Source organism: Salvelinus alpinus, chromosome 12 (assembly GCF_045679555.1).
Source record: "Salvelinus alpinus chromosome 12, SLU_Salpinus.1, whole genome shotgun sequence".
NCBI classification, from domain to species: domain Eukaryota; kingdom Metazoa; phylum Chordata; class Actinopteri; order Salmoniformes; family Salmonidae; genus Salvelinus; species Salvelinus alpinus.
In genome coordinates this window covers 40658085-40676845 of record NC_092097.1, presented here as the reverse complement: position 1 = coordinate 40676845, position 18761 = coordinate 40658085, and the positions used below count along the sequence as shown (strand labels likewise).

Sequence of the window (18761 nt, the reverse complement as noted above, 5' to 3'; positions counted from 1 at the left end):
CGGTTGGTGGAGCAAATCGTGTGATCATCCGGTCTGTATCTAGTAATGGGAAACTCTTTTCACGCCACTTCAATATCGAAGTGACATTTTCGTAGAGGGTTAGGATATCTTACGCAGCAGGTTAGGATAATTAACCTAGCAGGTTAGCAAAATGATTGTGTGTAACCTTTATTTAACTAAGCAAGTCAGTTAAGAACCAATTCTTATTCTTATTTACATGACGTCCTATGGTTGGGGCTAGGGTTAGCGAAAATGCTCTCCTAACATGCTAAGATAATCACTTTATATCAAAGTGGCGTTAAAAGAGTGTGTGCCATCTAGTTCCGAGTCTTTTGGCGGCAGCTGGTGGTTTATCACGGCAACTGGTTTGATACATTCACCTCTGAAGGTAAATAATGTACTTACATTCAGTAAACTTGCTCTGATTTGTCATCCTGAAGTTTCCAGAGATAAAATGTACCATAGTTGTGTTTGATAAAAAATGTTTTATATTCAAATGTAGGAACTGGGTTCTACAGTTTGAACCCCTGCTGTCTCTGGCTCCACACCCAGCCATCTAGATGTGTGAAAGTCAGTGTATAAGCTAATGAGCCATCATGTATGGCATTCCTGGAAGTATGTAAACTTACATTTTGTATTACCATATCATGTGTGTATGTAATCTATAGTTATGTACTTAAAAATGTATCAATTGACCAATTTGGCACATTTGGGCAGACTTATTACAGTATTGCAGTGCTTCACTTGATCTATCTGAAACTTTGCGCACACACTGCTGCCATCTAGTGGCCAGATTCTAAATTACGCCTAAACTGCAATATTATATTATGGCCTTTCTCTTGCATTTCAAAGATAAAAAATGAAAACATATGTTTTTTTGTTTGTATTATCTTTTACCAGATCTAATGTGTTATATTCTCCTACATTAATTTCACATTTCCACAAACTTCAAAGTGTTTCCTTTCAAATGGTATCAAGAATATGCATATCCTTGCTTCAGGTCTTGAGCTAGTTAGATTTAGGTAGGTCATTTTAGGCTAAAATGGGAAAAAAGGTTTTGATCCTTAATAGGTTTACTGGGGCTGAAGCCCCTGTGCCCAGGCCCAAGAGGAAGCAAAACAACAACAACTGCCAACCACAGGAGGTCTCAGGAGCCTGCTCTCAATGAGTGTAGACAGCCTGCTGCTGCTCTGCTAATCATTACATTTTACATTTTAGTCATTTAGCAGACGCTCTTATCCAGACCGACTTACAGTAGAGTGCATACATTTTATTACATTTTACATACTGAGACAAGGATATCCCTACCGGCCAAACCCTCCCTAACCCGGACGACGCTATGCCAATTGTGCGTCGCCCCACGGACCTCCCAGGTGCGGCCGGCTGCGACAGAGCCTGGGCGTGAACCCAGAGACTGGTGGCGCAGCTAGCACTGCGATGCAGTGCTCTAGACCACTGCGCCACCCGGGAGGTACATGCGCCAATCATCAGATGGGGGAAGGAGAGGAGGTAGTGGGCCCATGTGGTTAACTGATTAATATATGATTTTAAATTAGTTGCATAATAAATAAATAAATGTGAATGGTCAATTGTGTGAGTCAGGGGCTGGGCCCAAGAGGCCAACATTTTTAAATACGTTATTTTTTAAATATTTTTAATCCAACCACAGGAGCCCGTTCTCTATGTTCAAAATACACAAGAGAGCATCATTTAGCCAAGATGATCAATAGTTTATAAAAAAAAAACTGTGGATGAAGTTTTATCACAAGCACATACTTTTGTATATATAGTGTACTTGTATGTGGTGTATTAAATCAAGAACACAGCCATGCAATCTCAATAAACAAACATTGGCAGTAGAATGGCCTTACTGAAGAACTCAGTGACTTTCAATGTGGCACTGTCATAGGATGCCACCTTTCCAACAAGTCAGTTCGTAAAACTTCTGCCCTGCTAGAGCTGCCCCAGTCAACTGTAAGTGCTGTTATTTTGAAGTGGAAACGTCTAGGAGCAACAATGGCTCAGCCACGAAGTGGTAGACTACACAAGCTCACAGAACTGGACCGATGAGTGCTGAAGCGCGTGGCGCATAAAAAATTGTCTGTCCTCGGTTGCAACACTCACTGCTGAGTTCCAAACTGCTTCTGGAAGCAACATCAGCACAATAACTGTTTGTCGGAAACTTCATGAAATGGGTTTCCATGGCCAAGCAGCCACACACAAGCCTAAGATCACCATGCACAATGCCAAGCGTCGGCTGGAGTGGTATAAAGCTCGCCGCTATTGGACTCTGGAGCAGTGGAAACTAGTTCTCTGGAGTGATGAGTCACACTTCACCATCTGGCAGTCCGACGGACAAATCTGGTTTTGGCAGATGCCAGGAGAACGCTACCAGCCCGAATGCATACTGCCAACTATAAAGTTTGGTGGAGGAGGAATAATGGTCTAGGGCTGTTTTTCTTGGTTCGGGCTAGGCCCCTTAGTTCCAGTGAAGGGAAATATTAACGCTACAGCAGACAATTACATTCTAGATGATTCTGTGCTTCCAACTTTGTGGCAACAGTTTGGGGAAGGCCCTTTCCTGTTTCGGCATGACAATGCCCCCATGCACAGAGCAAGGTCCATACAGAAATGGTTTGTTGAGATCGGTGTGGAAGAACTGGCCTGCACAGAGCCCTGACCTCAACCCCATCGAACTCCTTTGGGATGTATTGGAACGGTGACTGTGAGCCAGGCCTAATCGCCCAACATCAGTTCCCGACCTAATGGAAGCAAGTTCCAATATCTAGTGGAAAGCCTTCTCAGAAGAGAGGAGGCTGTTATAGCAGCAAAAGGGGGACCAATCCATATTAATGCCCATGATTTTGGAATGAGATTTTCGACGAGCAGTTGTCCACATACTTTTGGTCATGTAGTGTTTCTGCCAAAATAAAGGAAACACCAACATAGTGTCTTAAAAGGGTGTTGGGCCACCACGAGCTGCCAGTACAGCTTCAATGCGCCTTGGCATAGCTTCTACAAGTGGACCTAAACCATGCCAGAAACATGCACACCATAACATATAATATTTATCCCTCATTTAGTCAAGCCCCGGGGCCTATGATTTCTTAATCCGTCCCGACTCCACTGTTTCAGTAATTGCAAAAGCATGCAGCAGTTGTAGGCTAAAAGGAGTGATAGTGCACTGGGCACAGATGTCAGTTCAACATCTACTTTTGATTTACATTTGGTTGATTGGTCAACTAACGTGAATTCAGTGTGAAATCAACCAAAAATGTTACCATATCATTGGATTTAGGTTAAAAGTAGGGTGAAAAAAAGGAAATTCCTTTCCATTGATTACATTTTGCACATCCAATGAGTTCTCCACGTTGATTCAACATCATCACATTTATTTTTTGATTGAAATGATGTGGAAACAACGTTGATTCAAACAGTTTTTGCCCAATGGGAGGCTACAGTTCAGTGAGGATAGGCTACTAGACCTCTCTGGGATGCATCAAGTCAGAGACCTCACCGCTCGTCCTTTGGAAACATCGCTTTGGGGGCGTTGTCATGGAAATCAAAGGACGTGTAGATGGATTTGACAAAGAAGGGGGCTTCAAAGGAACAAAAGCCAGTATGATACTACTTCCAAAGGTGTCAGAAACATTAAAAGCGAATGTCCCTTGTATATCCCTCAAATGAAGACCGCGCTTCTCTTGGCACACCGATAACCTAATCTCCACAAAGTGCATTTTGCAATATGGTTGCTTTCTGTGAAGAACATCATTTTAAACCGAATCAGACACACATGCAACACAGTTTTGCAGCTTGAGATATGCAGGCCTGAGTGACACGGAAAGTGCGCATCAGAGTGGAACACCATCCTTTGCGCTTGGGAGTAGGCTACCAAGATGGTCAACAAGGGGAATAAACTTCAGAGCCTGTCAAAAGGGTTTGTTCTGCTCAGCATAATGACACTCAAGACCAATGCCATCGAGACGGGTAAGGAGATGGAAGCTCAATTGTAAGATGTATTCCGTCGCCATTTCAACCACTTGTTTCCAATACGGTGACGCACTGCCTGGTGCGCATAATTTTGCCTATTTGTTCCTCCTGGCTTTCTCATTGCGCCACTGGGCTTTTGTCACTGAATAGAGTGTGTCTTTTTTGCGTCACTGTAATATATATTATATTCTTTACCAAATACCTGTTGATTTGAACTCTGCTTTCTAAAATAAATTGCCATTGAAACAGGCGCATACCGATGGATAAGAGAATAATGCATACAGGGGATGCCCATGGCGCCAGGGGTTAGGGCCGCAGCTGAACGGTCATTTGTGAATATTCTTAATTTGTGAAATAACAGTTTACACATGGGTTTGAATTATCTTTAATTCATGGAATATTTCTGGCTTTTTTGACAAGCACCCTAAAATATTTTGTTCACTTATGTTGTATTCCACAGACATAGTCTACAGACTTTTGATATGTTTCTATGCTTTTATCATTATCAAACCGGATAATTGGGAAAGAAAAATTATTTTATTATTGATTTATTGAGTGAACAGAAAATAATCATTATAAAAATAATTTTCTTAAGACGTGCAATTTCAGCTCATTCTCTATGGACTTGATTTTGGGGGGAATAACAGAACTATCGTTATAACTGGTAAAGTTCTATTTAATTCCGTGGTTATACCTTCACAAATGCAGAATTTGAATTTCAGTAATTGATTCAGTTACTTTAATATTGTCCCTAACCTTCACCAAATTATTGAAGATAAATTACATATAATCCTTTAGGTCCAGCTTCGTTCAAAGCTCAAATAAATACATGTTAGCTTTCAGTCATTGACATTAGGATAACACATGGATGTAACGTTGGGGCAGCTGCCGTTTTCAGAGGTATTGCTCACTACTGTGTGTGCAGCCCAGCCTCACATTCAATTCGCGCATATATGTACAAAATGTATTTCAGCAGATTTCGTGCGTTTTTGTGCATTTTTGGGGTGGTTCAATTCGTTTGAAAATACACGAATTTCTGTGCTACTTAATTCGTGCGAAAATACACGAATTTCTGTGCTACTTAATTCGTGCGAAAAGACACGAATTTAACCAGTAGGCGACACACAAGCCGTTGCAACAACCATAGACGCGATCGCCTGTATTTATTTATTTTACGTTATGAATATATAGATATTTTGTCTTTTTTTAACCATTTAACCATAAGAGGTTATATATATATATTGTCTTTATTTAATCCCTATTAAAACATTGTGGTTTTATGCCTATATGTACTGTTTTCGATTTTTCTGAACAGACTTTTCAGGATAGAATGAATGTAAGCAATGCATGATGGTTAATGGTGTTTTATTCGGTTGTAGTTCCATGTATTTCTTAAAAAATAAACGTGTAAACCATTTTTATTGAACAGAATGTAACTGAAAATACAATGGCAGCCTTGCCATTGTCCATCAATAACAAAACGTTTTTTTTTCGTATAACATTTGGGGAAACGTATGCAGTCATTGTAGTCTTACATTTTGTTGGCCAACCAAAATTACCAAAACGTTAACCCGTAATAAGGCTAGGGTGGCTGAGTGTAAATACATGGCTCTGAGTGTAAGCACCTTTTCACTAGAAACGTTCTTGTGTTCAAATTACCGTCAGTGCGAAATAGCTAGAAAGCTTTCGTATTTCCACTTGGCTGCACCTACGGTTACGATAACGATAAATCAAGTGCAATACCTGCGTCGACCTGTGTCGAGCAGCAAAACACCGGAAAGCTTCTAGCCTAACGGAAAGTTACAAGAAGAACAAGAATAGTTACCTCATCCGGTCATGTGACACTCTGGATGCCCCCTAAAAGCAATTTCAACCGTTTTGAAAAATGACGCCTGGTAACCCCAAAAAATACCAGGTGCATGAAAAGTTTGGACTTAGAATATTTTTTGAAAACCTCCATAAATCACTCAGGCCATTGACTCGAGAAGAAAAAACATAAAATATTTTCCTGAAGAAAAAACAGAATATTTTTTGAAAACCTCCATAAATCACTCAGGCCAGCACCCATTGATTTGGGGCGGTAGTATAGCGCTCCCAGAGCGGGTATGGAAGTCTGGATCCCCCCTAAAAGCATTTAAGGCTCTGTGTGTCTTTAAGCACCATACTTTTTCACTCCATCCTTGCTGTGTGTGTGTGTGTGTGTGTGTGTGTGTGTGTGTGTGTGTGTGTGTGTGTGTGTGTGTGTGTGTGTGTGTGTGTGTGTGTGTGTGTGTGTGTGTGTGTGTGTGTGAGAGAGCTTTTCTTTGACATCTGTTTAGCGAAATTACTGATTTACAGTTCATGAGGGTTGACCGATTCACACATTTAAAGTTTTGGAAAGATCTGACTTTTTTAAACCTTCGAAACAGCACCTATGACCCCATTTTAAGGCACTTCCGGTTGGCACAGGGAGCTATAAGTAAATACATATCCTGATCGGGGTATGCTTTTACAGAATCCTGAGTTTTAAGTCTATACGTTAAGAACTGACTGATTTACACAGGGTTGAATGCACTATATATCACAAACTGCTGGTTGGGTATGGCAAAACACTTTTAGGGTGATTTTATCACTTCCGGTTGCTCCAGGAAGCTTAGAATCAACACAGGTAGACCTCATAGTGGCTTGATGGATTGTCATTGAAGACAGGTTCATAAGACATTCATAACCCACATAGGCTTCAGGTTGAATTTAGGGGTGCAGGCAATGTGTTCCTATGGGGTGAGATGTCATTGTAAACTGTTTGATGTAAACACCTTCTTTTAACTGTTAAGGGTTAATGCCACACGGTCAATGTTAGGCTTGCACAGAGACCTTAGGAACGTTCCTGAGGTCAAATTGTGCTTCTAAACCTTAACAGTTCTCTCTCTGTCTCCCAAAAGCAAAAGACTTGAAATGTAGGTCAAGGGTCATCTTCTTGTCACTGTCGCTGCGCTCAGACCGAGCAAGCTACGGTCAAGCGGGGCATCTCGTTGAACTCGGCACGGCTATGGTGATGTCATTTTTAGTGGTGATTTCAGAATGCTATTTTGGTGTTTTTTCACTGTTGAAACATATTGCAAATGCACAAAAGTCAACTAGCAAGTCAGTGTCCATCAGCCAATTAGATATTTTCAGACACCAAACTGATACCATCTGACTCCAAACTCACTTTTTCCAACTCGTTTAGAAGCCAACTATCACATATTTCAGAGCAGGCCCAAAATTCACAGCGCCTTCCATTTAAACCATAATAAAACAAATAATACGTAGTTATGTTCTAGCTGCGGGTCCAGTTTTCACATTATGTTTAGCCCTATGTGAGGCAACCTCGAATCCCAAGTTTCGGCTCGATAGGTCATTCGGTGCCCGAGCAAAACCTTAATTGGTGCTGAAATTCCACTTTTTTCCATGCCTTGCTACGGGGTCCTTGAATGAGCTATCGGACAGAAATGTCGGGGTCCGTCTCTATGGGCCGAGCCGGTTTCAATGCACCTAGTCTTGCAACTCTGGGACTTTTCTAAATGTCACCATTTTGTAATGCTCAAAATGAATTGAAGTCAATGCAAATGCACTGAGGCTTTTTATCGGTCCGAGAACCTTCTAGAGCCACATAACTCACCGTGCTTAATCGACCTGAGCTCTAGAACAGGTTTGTAAAGTTTCAGAACTCTAGGTCTGATGGTTCTTTAAAAGTTCAAACAAAAGTAACTATTGCAGGCACTGTCTGCCTCTAAGCCCCTCAGTGTGTCACTCCATCCTTTCTGTGTGGGTGTGTAAATTTTTCCTTGAAATCTTATGGGATGAATGACTGATTTACAGTTCATGAGGGTTGCCTATTCACATATATTAAGTTTTGGAAAGATTTGACTTTTTTAACCCTTCGAAACAGCCCTTTTGACCCCAATTATGGCACTTCCGGTTGGCACAGGAAGCTGAAAGTAAACACATATCCTCATTGGAGTGGGCTTTTACAGAATCCTGAGTTTTAAGTCTATACGTTAAGAACTCACTGATTTACATAGGGTTGAATGCACTATTTCTCTCAAACTGCAGGTTGGGTATGGCAAACACTTTTAGGGTGATTTAACCACTTCCGGTTGCTCCAGGAAGCTTAGAATCGACACAGGTAGACCTCATAGTGGCCTGATGGATTGTCATCGAAGACAGGTTCATAAGGCATTATTAACCCACATAGGCTTCAGGTTGAATTTAGGGGAGCAGGCAATGTATTCCTATGGGGAGACATGTCATTGTAAACTGTTTGATGTAAACACCTTCTTTTAACTATTAAGGGTTAATGCCACACGGTCAATGTTAGGCTTGCACAGATCGGGAGGACCTTAGGAACGTTCCTGAGGTCAAATTGTGCTTCTAACCTTAACGGTTCTCTCTCTGTCTCCCGAAAGCAAAAAAATATGAAATTGAGGTCAAAGGGTCATTTGGGTCCTTCTTCTTGTCCCTGTCGCTGCACTCAGACCGAGCTAGCTACGGTCAAGCGGGGCATCTCGTTGAACTCGGCCCGGCCTGGAGATAATGGCAATGCCATTGCAGGCTTTGTGTGTCTTTAAGCACCGTACTTTTTCACTCCATCCTTTTATCCCCTTTTCTTCGTGGTATCCAATCGCTAGTAATTACTATCTTGTCTCATCGCTACAACTCCCGTATGGGCTCAGGAGAGACGAAGGTCGAAAGCCACGCGTCCTCCGAAGCACAACCCAACCAAGCCGCACTGCTTCTTAACACAGCGCGCCTCCAACCCGGAAGCCAGCTGCACCAATGTGTCGGAGGAAACACCGTGCACATGGCCCCCTTGGCTAGCGCGCACTGCCCCCGGCCCGCCACAGGAGTCGCTGGAGCGCGATGAGACAAGGATATCCCTACCGGCCAAACCCTCCTTAACCCGGACGACGCTAGGCCAACGGACCTCCCGGTCGCGGCCGGCTGCGGCAGAGCCTGGGCGCGAACCCAGAGACTCTGGTGGCGCAGCTAGCACTGCGATGCAGTGGCAGAGCTTCGAGACCCACTTAAAAAATGTTTGTCTGAACACACTGCAACTGGATCTGTAACTTTTTTTTTTAAACTCCTTTTTGTGAACATGACCAATTTGTCAATGTACGATTTCTCTTAAATTACGATAGATAAATGGCTGGTTCTTTTTTTCCTGACACCGTATGCTTATGTACTTTGACGTGAAGCGGTCAAATTAGCACCCTACTTTACGTTTTTGACCTTTAATCCCAGAAAAATGGCCATAACTCAAAAAGCGTTGAGGCCTCGACGCCATCTTGTTCGGGGCCAACTGTCCATTACGTCTTCGAAATATTTTCCGTTTAGGAGAAAAGGCCACATGCATTTGGAATGTGCTTGTGCATTTGCAATATTATTTATTTTCCCTCTGGTGGGAATTTCCTAGACTGCGGAAAAATGACCAAAATGTGTTATTTTTATAAAACGGAAACCGAACGTCCGAGAGATTTAGTTTGATGACTTCCTGAAAGATCTCTCCCCCGCGCACGGCCCGACGCCGTCCGCGAACGTCTAGTAAGGGACCTTACATTTGCAATGTGGCGTTTCTCACTAACCATATGGCGAGTGCTAAAATGTTCCCTTAAGGTATGGAAAGGCCTTGGAAAGGCCATAAGTGTAAGCCAACATAATTCATTATTTTACATTAACATGTAATACATGCATTATGAAGAAAATTGTGTAATTTAGGCTCCACGAAATATGAAATGGGTTATGAAGAAAATCGTGTATGGTTGCCTACATGACAAAAAGGCGTTCTGATTACAAGTGCACCAGTATCCAAAGTATTAAGCGAAATCAAGCACAGAAAACAGCATTGGCATTAATAAAACAATATTTCCCACGAATTAAGTCGCAGGTAAATGTGCGTCTTTTCTCAAAAATTCTGTTCAGCAAGTCTAAAACAGTACATATAGGCATACAACGACACATTTTAAAACATGGTTAAACAAAGACAACATTTCTGTATATTCATGACGTTGAATTAGCCATTAAGAAGAACAAAAATGAAATACAAATTATCGCGTCTACATGGTTGTTGCAACGGCTTGTGTGTCACCTACTGGTTAAATTTGTGTCTTTTCGCACGAATTAAGTAGCACAGAAATTCGTGTATTTTCAAACGAATTGAACCACCCCAAAACACCCAAAAAATGCACAAAAACGCACGAAATCTGCTGAAATACATTTTGTACATATATGCGCGAATTGAATGTGAGACTGTGTTGGTGTGTGGGCGTGCATGGGAGTGTGTCATCAGGAGTTGCCCCATGCCTTCTTACTTGTCTTTTCCCTACTGGACTACAGTAGTACCAGAGCTGTTTATTTTTCAACTGTAAAATCTTTTATTGGGGACTCACTGTTCTGCTGTTGTCCATGTTTTGGACAGTGCTTCTCTTGCGGGCATCGTGTTTACCTGGGAGGTATTGTGGGACGGATTGTTTCCCGCCCTTGGAACATTCCAGGAGGTCAGCGCAGAAGGATCCAGGGGTTGCCTGGGGAAACAGAGCTAATAAAACCAGGAAGGGGTTGTAAATCTTCCCATTATATGGCTCACTGCCCAGAGTGGGTATCTGAAGCAGCAGTTCAGGTCCGGTTCTGGCTATTTGTTCCACCTAATCACCTGCAACGATCAGCTGTAGCCTACTCAGTTGTGTTTTATTTTATCTTAGTTTTTATTATTAATCTCATAATTTGATAAAGGTCAGTGACTCAATGGCACTTTGGAGAAACAGAGAAAGTAAATTATTTAAACATCACATCCTCACAAACAAGTAGTTTGTTCCTTCATGGTACTTCTACATCTGTTTGTTGTCCTCCAGTCAACGTGGTGGACTTCTGTGGCCAGAACATCCGGGGCAACGGGATGATTGTCAACTCACACCAGGAGTCCAAGAAGTACTACTTTGTCACCATGGGAACAGACTGCCACTTCACTATGCAGGCTGCCTCCCCCAAGGACAAGGTGCCCACCCCTAACCGCACCAGCCCCCACCTCCCTTTTTGTGCTCCCTACACATGTATGCCCAATATCCCAAATCGACTCCTAGCCCTAGATCTTAGAGGATTGGATAAGTATATGCAATAAGATAATATTTCAACCTTGACTTCCCACACCTATCAAGTCCTTTCAGATCCAAGGGTTAGGGGCAAGGGGTCATTGAGTGATAATCCCAATATTTTACACATTATCTTCCTTGCAATGTCCGTCACCTAAACATGCCCCCCTTCCTTCTCTTCCCGTGAAGGTACAGTTCCACTTCCGCTTCTTCCTGGTCTACAGCCTGCTTCGTTTAGCACCCCAAAGTCCCACCTCCTTGTTCCCTGAGTCCCCCCGGGACCTCCGATTAGAGCCTTCGAATCCAGTGGTGGAGCCAAGGGACCCGTGTCATGCGGGGTCATACATTCAGTTCTATGATGGGCGGGACAAGAACTCGCCTCCAATTGGGCCACCGCTGTGTGGGAAGAGCCCACCCCGTCCGGTGCTGTCCACAGGGAATCACTTGACCCTGCGTCTGGTAACCCGCGGTACCCAGCCAAGAGTGGACTTTGTGGGGGACTTTACCTCCTTCAGACTGGGTGAGACATGACACGTGGATGTTTGCCACATATTCATTAGTTGTAGTTTTATAGTCGTCTGACGTCGGTGTTGAAGTCTAACTCATCATTACAATCCTAGCCAACTCATAAGCTGTAGTTTGTGCAGTTTGTAACCAATCAAATGTACCACCTTGCTCTATCCGTTTTCAGGTTTTAACCAATCCGCGTGCAGCGGCGAACCTTATTTCCCGTGTCGCAATGGGAAGTGTATCCCCATGAGTCTGGTGTGTGACGACAAGGGCATTGATAACTGTGGGGACGGGAGTGACCTAGAGGATAACCTGCCCTCAGGGTGCAAAGGTCACTTAGGTAAGACACCTGTGCAGCTACCTGTTCAACAAGCCTTTAAAGGTGTTCTATGTGGCCCCCAAACACTTTTCAGACTCAGTCTCACTAATGTTACACTATTCCACAGTTTATACACTATATTTTGGTTTATTGGTTAGGGCAGCAGTAGAGAGGAAAGATAGAGGAGTGTGCTGAAATAGCAGTAACCGGGTTCAAACCCATGCTGCAGCGGTATATGTGCACCAGAGGCAGCGGCTTAGATTGCTAGACCACCCTAGGCCACCCAATTGTATTATTCTACTGCTCTTATATCCTATACAACTCTTTTCCATATTGTTACTGTAAATTGGAATGTGTTCTCAGTCACCTTACTTACTAAAGGGAAGGTAAATAACACCTGTGTCCTCCCCTCAGCAGGTCAGCTGGCTCCAGCCCAAGCCACTCCCCCAGCAGTGACCCCAACCCCTCCTGTCTTAAATCCGCCAACTTTTCCCATGTCCACCTATAGGAACTGTGGCACTCCAGACGGCGTACCCAATCACGACTCAGTGACAGGTGAGTGACAACTGTTACAGGTGATGCAGGTTATTGTTTTCCTCTTGACCATCTAGGAGGTTGTTTTTATAAAAGGATCCGTTCCCAACACCCTTAGCGGCATTGGAAGAAAGCGGATGGTTCTGGTTCTGGTTTTCAACCTAACTTCCGTTTACCCTGAAAAACGGAAGTGGGGACTCTGTTCAGGTGTCTTTCTTTGCCTGCTACATTAGGTTAGTTCCCAAAGATTTAACCGGTTAAGTAAAGGTTAATAGAATAACAATCTCAACCAAAACTCAGTGTTTTACATGTAGTATATTTCACAGTGGCTTTGGGAGCATAAATCAGTGTAGGGGTATTGTACAGTATGTGTCTGTAAACTCTATTTGGGAACCTAATTCAAATGCAAAGCATATCTATAAAACTAATTGGGCTGCCAATAGGTATTTATTTAAACTTTAACGGTTGTAAACCAATAAAGTGTGATGGCTTCTCAGTGGCAAACCACCAGATATCCAATTCAACTGTCTAAGGGGAGAAAAATGTCTGTGGAATTTGCCAGTCGTGTTAACAGGACATGTGTGTGAATGGTATTTTTTCTGCCTAAATTAAGGGATGATTGAATCATCATTGAATACAAGTAAAAGTATTTTCTGTGATTTGGCAACAAAGCATTCTGATGTTTTTACTATTCAAATAAAAATCAAGCTTTATTTATACAGCACATTTCAGGCATGGAATGCAACGCAATGTGCTTTACAGGAAGCAACGAATAAAAACAATGAAAATTAAAGCTAAAATATTTACTATACAAAGATACAAATCAAAAGAATGACACAAACTGAACAACTAAAAAGCACCCTGAAGAAAAGCAAAAGATGTGTTTCAAGATCTCTTTTAAATATGTCCACAGATTCAGCCCCCCCTCAGGTTCTCTTTTCCAAAGGCTGCAGGTATAATAACTAAAGGCTGCCTCTCCATGCCTCTTGGTCCTAGGCTTTAGGATAGTTAAAAGGCCAGTGCCAGGGAACCTGAGGGACCTACTGGGTACATAACTTAAAAGCATGTTTGATGTGTATTGGGGTGCACAATTGTGGATTGATTTAAAAACCAATAGAAGAATCTTGAAATGAATTGCGTGGCAGTGAAAATCAATGCTATGTTGTTGTTTTTTACCCCCTTTTTTCATGATATCCAATTGGTAGTTACGATCTTGTCTCATTGCTGCATTTCCCCAACGGACTCGGGAGAGGCAACGGTTGAGAGTCATGTGTCTTCCGTCCAACTGACGATCAATGTCAGCTTACAGGCGTCCGGCCCGCCACAAGGAGTCGCTAGAGCATGAGCCAAAGAAATCCCCCCGGCCAAATCCTCCCCTAACCCGGACAACGCTGAGCCCATTGTGCGCCGCCCCATGGGGCTCCCGGTCACGGCTGGCTGTGACACAGCCTGGGATCGAACCCAAGGCTGCAATGCAGTGCCTTAGATCGCTGCACCCCACCCCCCTTTCTCTGAGTTACAGTATGTTCACCAAGGGTGACAAAAAAAACTCTTGACCGGATAAATAGGTCCTAAACCAATTTAGAACTGGACCAGAGAGGCCAACCCACCTCTCCAATCTGTCGAGAAGGACATCATGGTCAACAGTGTTGAATGCTGCACTTAAATCTAAGAGTACAGAGAGCTGTTTGGCATCTGTGTTGGCTCTTAGATAATTTACCACTTTAACTAAGGCTGTCTCTGTACTGTAGTGGGCCTGAAAACCAGATTAGATTTTTTCTCAAATACAGTTGGCACTTAAAAAATAATTTTGCTGTTTGAAAACACATTTCTCCAGAATTTTGCTTAAGAATGGAAGGTTGGAGATTGGCCAAAAATTGCACGCAGACCCCATTGCTAACTGTACTCTACTCTCACCCCTCCACACTCCCCCAGACTCTCCACCCTACCTGTCCCTGCTGGCGCTCTTCATCACCCTGGGTGTGATAGCTGGTTTGGTCCTGCTGTGTTGGTGCTGCTGGTCTCCAGGCTGGTTCCTCTGGAGGATCATTGTCTGCCACTTCCTACCCTGCTGTAACTCAGCCTGTGCCTTCTGCAAGCTCTGTGCCCGAAGCTGTTCCCAGAACAAGGAGCACCGACTGGCTAAAGTTTCACCACAAGGACAGGTCACAACCAACAATGCCGCCATGGCCACCCTCACCACAGCCACGGCTAGCGCCACTACTGTCGCTGTGTAGGGGGTCGCTATATAGCGTAGGACTGTTATCGCTATGTAGGGTAACCACCATGATGGCTAACAGTGAGACAGATGGACTCATGGACATGATGACCCAGATTTCATGTTCTAGACTGATGGACTGAGATGAGACTCATCTTTTTGCTAGTTTACAAGAATGTCATGGAAGAAGGGGTACTGCAGGGTGTACGTTTGCATTTTCAGTGGAAATGAGACAGTGTCATTATCTTCTCCCCACATTTGGACAGTTCTTAAAATGGGGAGAGGCTTCACTTTTGAATGTTTCACTCACTGTATGATCCTTTTTTGTTGTTGCTTTAAAAAATAAATGACTGGCGCTAAATCCGCTACACTCAAATTAGTATGATTTGTTTTTGCCTTAAGTAATCTTCTGTCTTGAGTAACCATACCAAACGTAACATAAGGACGATGGTTTGTCGGGTGGATGGGTAAGCGTATAACGTAAACGTCAGCAACCCAAAGATTACGTGTTTGAATCTCATCATGGACAACTTTAACATTTAAGCTAATTAGCCACTTTTCAACTTCTGTCTACTTTGTAGTTACATTGCAACTACTTAGTATGTTAGCTAACCCGTCCCCTAACCTTAACCCTTTAAACTAACTCCTAACCTTAACCATAACCCCTAACCCTAATCCCTAGCCTAGCTAACGTTAGCCACCTAGCTAACGTTAGCCAAAACAACTTGTAATTCTTAACATATCATACGTATTTAAAATTTGTAACATATTGTATGAATTGCAATTCGTAACATATCATACAAGTTGTAATTTGTAAAATATCACATGAAATGGATGATGGACAACCACAAATGAATACCAAACGGAACATATCATACTAAATTGAGTGTCCTGGATTTTAATTTACAGGTTTTACAGAGTCCAGGTTTCTTCTTCGGACTATTTTGTATTTAAATGTGCTAGTCGACCAACGTAGGAGGTTATTTTCTGAATGTAGCGTAACCCAGGTTCACCTATTCAATTCTATCAAGTTTGGCATAAGACTCCTAGTTACAAAAGCATGAGAAATTCCACTCCCCTCAACCTGCTCCCACTGAAATGTTATCTTCCCACACGTGTAAGCCCGTTACTCAGCAGGGACTCACTCCATCTGCTGAAAAATACATTGTTTTGCTGCGGGCAACCATACATACTGTATGTCACACTCATGTCTGCCATGTAAACTCATCCTGCCTAGATTGAGTAGACACATAACCTTTCTTGGGTTTCCCGCTTTGCTTGTTGTGTAACTAGATTACACAGTGCCCCCACCTTTTGAGTGATTTGGAGAGGTGCTCTCGAGGCTTCTTAAGGATGACACATGCTTGACTAAATGCTGAGTTTTTCTCTTCTGAGTTGCCAAGTGACAATTGAAGCTATGGTCCCGTCAACCTCTCAAACTCTCTCTCGCTCTCCCTCTCTTTCTTAGAGACTTAAGATACACGGATATGCCTGACACTTTATTCACGAGGTCATGAACTAAGCTGGAAGAGATGACAATGAACAACAGGTGCATTAGTATAATTTTATACACTAGGGCGTCTCCCTAACTTTCAGATATGTTACCATAAAAGACGTGTTCTCAACACCACAAACAAGAGGACATAGGCGTTTGATTGTGTCACACAGCCAAAATGATTTGTGTCCCTAGAACTACTTTGTAAATACATTCTTTCCCATAGATGTTTCAAATGTTTCTATGTATTCAGAATGCTAAAGTGATTTCTACCACTACCTTTGTATTATTGACAACCTCCATATTCAAAAGCAAAGTGTGTTTGCTTATAGTCAGTCGTATGTTTGTCTGAAATGTCATCATTATCTATTTTTCACACTTTTGTTTAAGTTTATACTTTATTTCTCATGATATTTCCACAGACAACTAAGAAATTGTTCATGTAATCACCACTGCCTGATATACACTGAGTGTATAAAACATTAGGAACAATTGCTTTTTCCATGTCACAGATTGACCAGGTGAATCCTATGCTCCCTTATTGATGTCACTTATCAAGGCACAAGGCGAGACCCAAATGCAGACACAGGAGGCAGATGGTTGGAGTCTTACAATATTTATTAATCCAATGGGGTAGGCAAGAGAATGGTCGTGGACAGGCAAAAAGATCAAAACCAGATCAGAGTCCAGAAGGTACAGAGTGGCAGACAGGCTCGTGGTCAAGGCAGGCAGAATGGTCAGGCAGGCGGGTACAAAGTCCAGAAACAGGTAAGGGTCAAAACCGGGAGGACTAGAAAAATGAGAATGCAAAAAGCAGGAGAACGGGAAAACTGCTGGTTGACTTCAAAACATACAAGACGAACTAGCACAGAGAGACAGGAAACACAGGGATAAATACACTGGGGAAAATAAGCGACACCTGGAGGGGTGGAGACAATAACGAGGACAGGTGACACAGATCAAGGTGTGACAGTTACTTGTTAAATCCACTTCCATCAGTGTAGATGAAGGGAAGGAGACAGTTTAAAGAAGGATGTTTAAGCCTTGAAACAATTGAGACATGGATTGGGTGTGTGCCATTCAGCAGGTGAATGGGCAAGACAAAAGATTTAAGTGCCTTTGAACAGGGTATGGTAATAGGTGCCAGGTGCACCGGTTTGTGTCAAGAACTGCAACGCTGCTGGGTTTTTCATGCTCAACAGTTTCACTTGTGTATCAAGAATGATCCACCACCAAAGGACATCCAGCTAACTTGACACAACTGTGGGAAGCATTGGAGTCAACATGGGCCAGCATCCCTGTGGAACGCTTTCAACACCTTGTAGAGTCCAGCCCCAAAGAATTGAGGCTGTTCTGAAGGCAAAGGAGGAGGGCGGTGGTGCAACTCAATATTAGGAAGGTGTTCTTAATGTTTTGTACACTTAGTGTATGTAAATATATGTTTGACAATATTAAACATAGAACAATGAAGATGGATTCGACATTGTCACATTATATACTGTAGACAAATATAATTTTTTTAATAAAATGTACAAATACTTTGATATTTGGCAGAATATGACACAATAAGACAATGCATTAACTTTGACTGGTCACTTTATCTTTCCTCCTTTCTCCCTCTCTGTTTCTGTTATAAAACGAGTATAGGTAGGGTATTCATCTGGAGCAGAATATAATTGCTGCCTGGTTGGTTGTTCATCCTCTGAGAGCCTTGTTGACAATGGGAAGAGCTTGGCAAGGTCTCACAAGCGTCAAACTGTGTCTGTTGCCTCTGTTACTACTGGCAACCTTTCAGAGCAAATCCCTCCCCTTCTACAAAGAGAATCCTCTGTTTGAATGGTGTTTAATCCCTACCTCTCTATACTCTACAGCCTGACTTTGATTCTGGGTTTATTGTTCTCTTGGTGAAACATGACTTCTCGATTAGATGTTTTTTTCAAAATGATTATTAATTGTTTGAGTGTTCCCAAGCCAATTTGTGCTAGGGACTCAGAGTCTAGAAAAATCATAGTTCTTGGTCCCACATTAATCCCAGCTCCATCAGGCTTTTTAGTTCTGAGTAAAACAAGCCTGTTTTGCAGCTCAGGGACAATTCTACAATACCTCTCCTGATTCAGGGCACCTCCAGCTATTAATGTGTCATGTCTGTCCTAGTGATAGCCAAACATTATTATTAGAGACATTTACATAGGAGGAGGAACCCATATTTCTCTCTGTTCAGCTCGGTTTGGTTTTTGGTCTCAATCACATTTATGTGATTATCTTTGAGCTAAAGGTGTCACATTGTTTGTTCGGTATCTCAGTCGTCCAAGCCACAGGAAGTGTCATCTATGATTCACCCCCACAGCGCTGTGACCCTATTAAACTAGGCCAGGCATAAATGGTCTCTGGTTTTAGTGGGGAAAGGTAAACACACTGAACCCAATGGTATAATACTGTATCTTCGTGTTGCAGGGAAGACTAGACTTTTCAGTCGAGCCCCTCATAAGAGTGATGATTGTCTGCATACAATGGAAATAATAATGGATTTGCATTTATAAAGCACTTTACACAAGGTCTCAATGCGCTTTACACTGTAAGGGTAAGGCA

At 42.6% G+C, this 18761-nt stretch overlaps 1 protein-coding gene across 5 annotated transcripts; it reads left to right on the top strand.

The window, feature by feature from the left end:
* Positions 1–3: 3 nt before the first annotated feature.
* On the top strand, positions 4–17642 carry LOC139536098 (low-density lipoprotein receptor class A domain-containing protein 2-like). Of its 5 annotated transcripts, XM_071336254.1 has the most exons (7): positions 4–388; positions 503–615; positions 10860–11002; positions 11286–11616; positions 11788–11946; positions 12340–12480; positions 14395–17642. In XM_071336254.1, the coding sequence occupies exons 2-7, from the start codon at positions 597–599 to the stop codon at positions 14694–14696; spliced, it is 1095 nt and encodes a 364-aa protein (XP_071192355.1). In that variant the 5' UTR covers positions 4–388; positions 503–596; the 3' UTR covers positions 14697–17642. The 5 variants fall into 5 exon arrangements, with proteins under 5 accessions (XP_071192355.1, XP_071192357.1, XP_071192356.1 ...); XM_071336256.1 differs by lacking the exon at positions 503–615 and having other exon boundaries at positions 12343–12480; XM_071336255.1 differs by lacking the exon at positions 503–615 and having other exon boundaries at positions 5–388.
* Positions 17643–18761: the final 1119 nt, after the last annotated feature.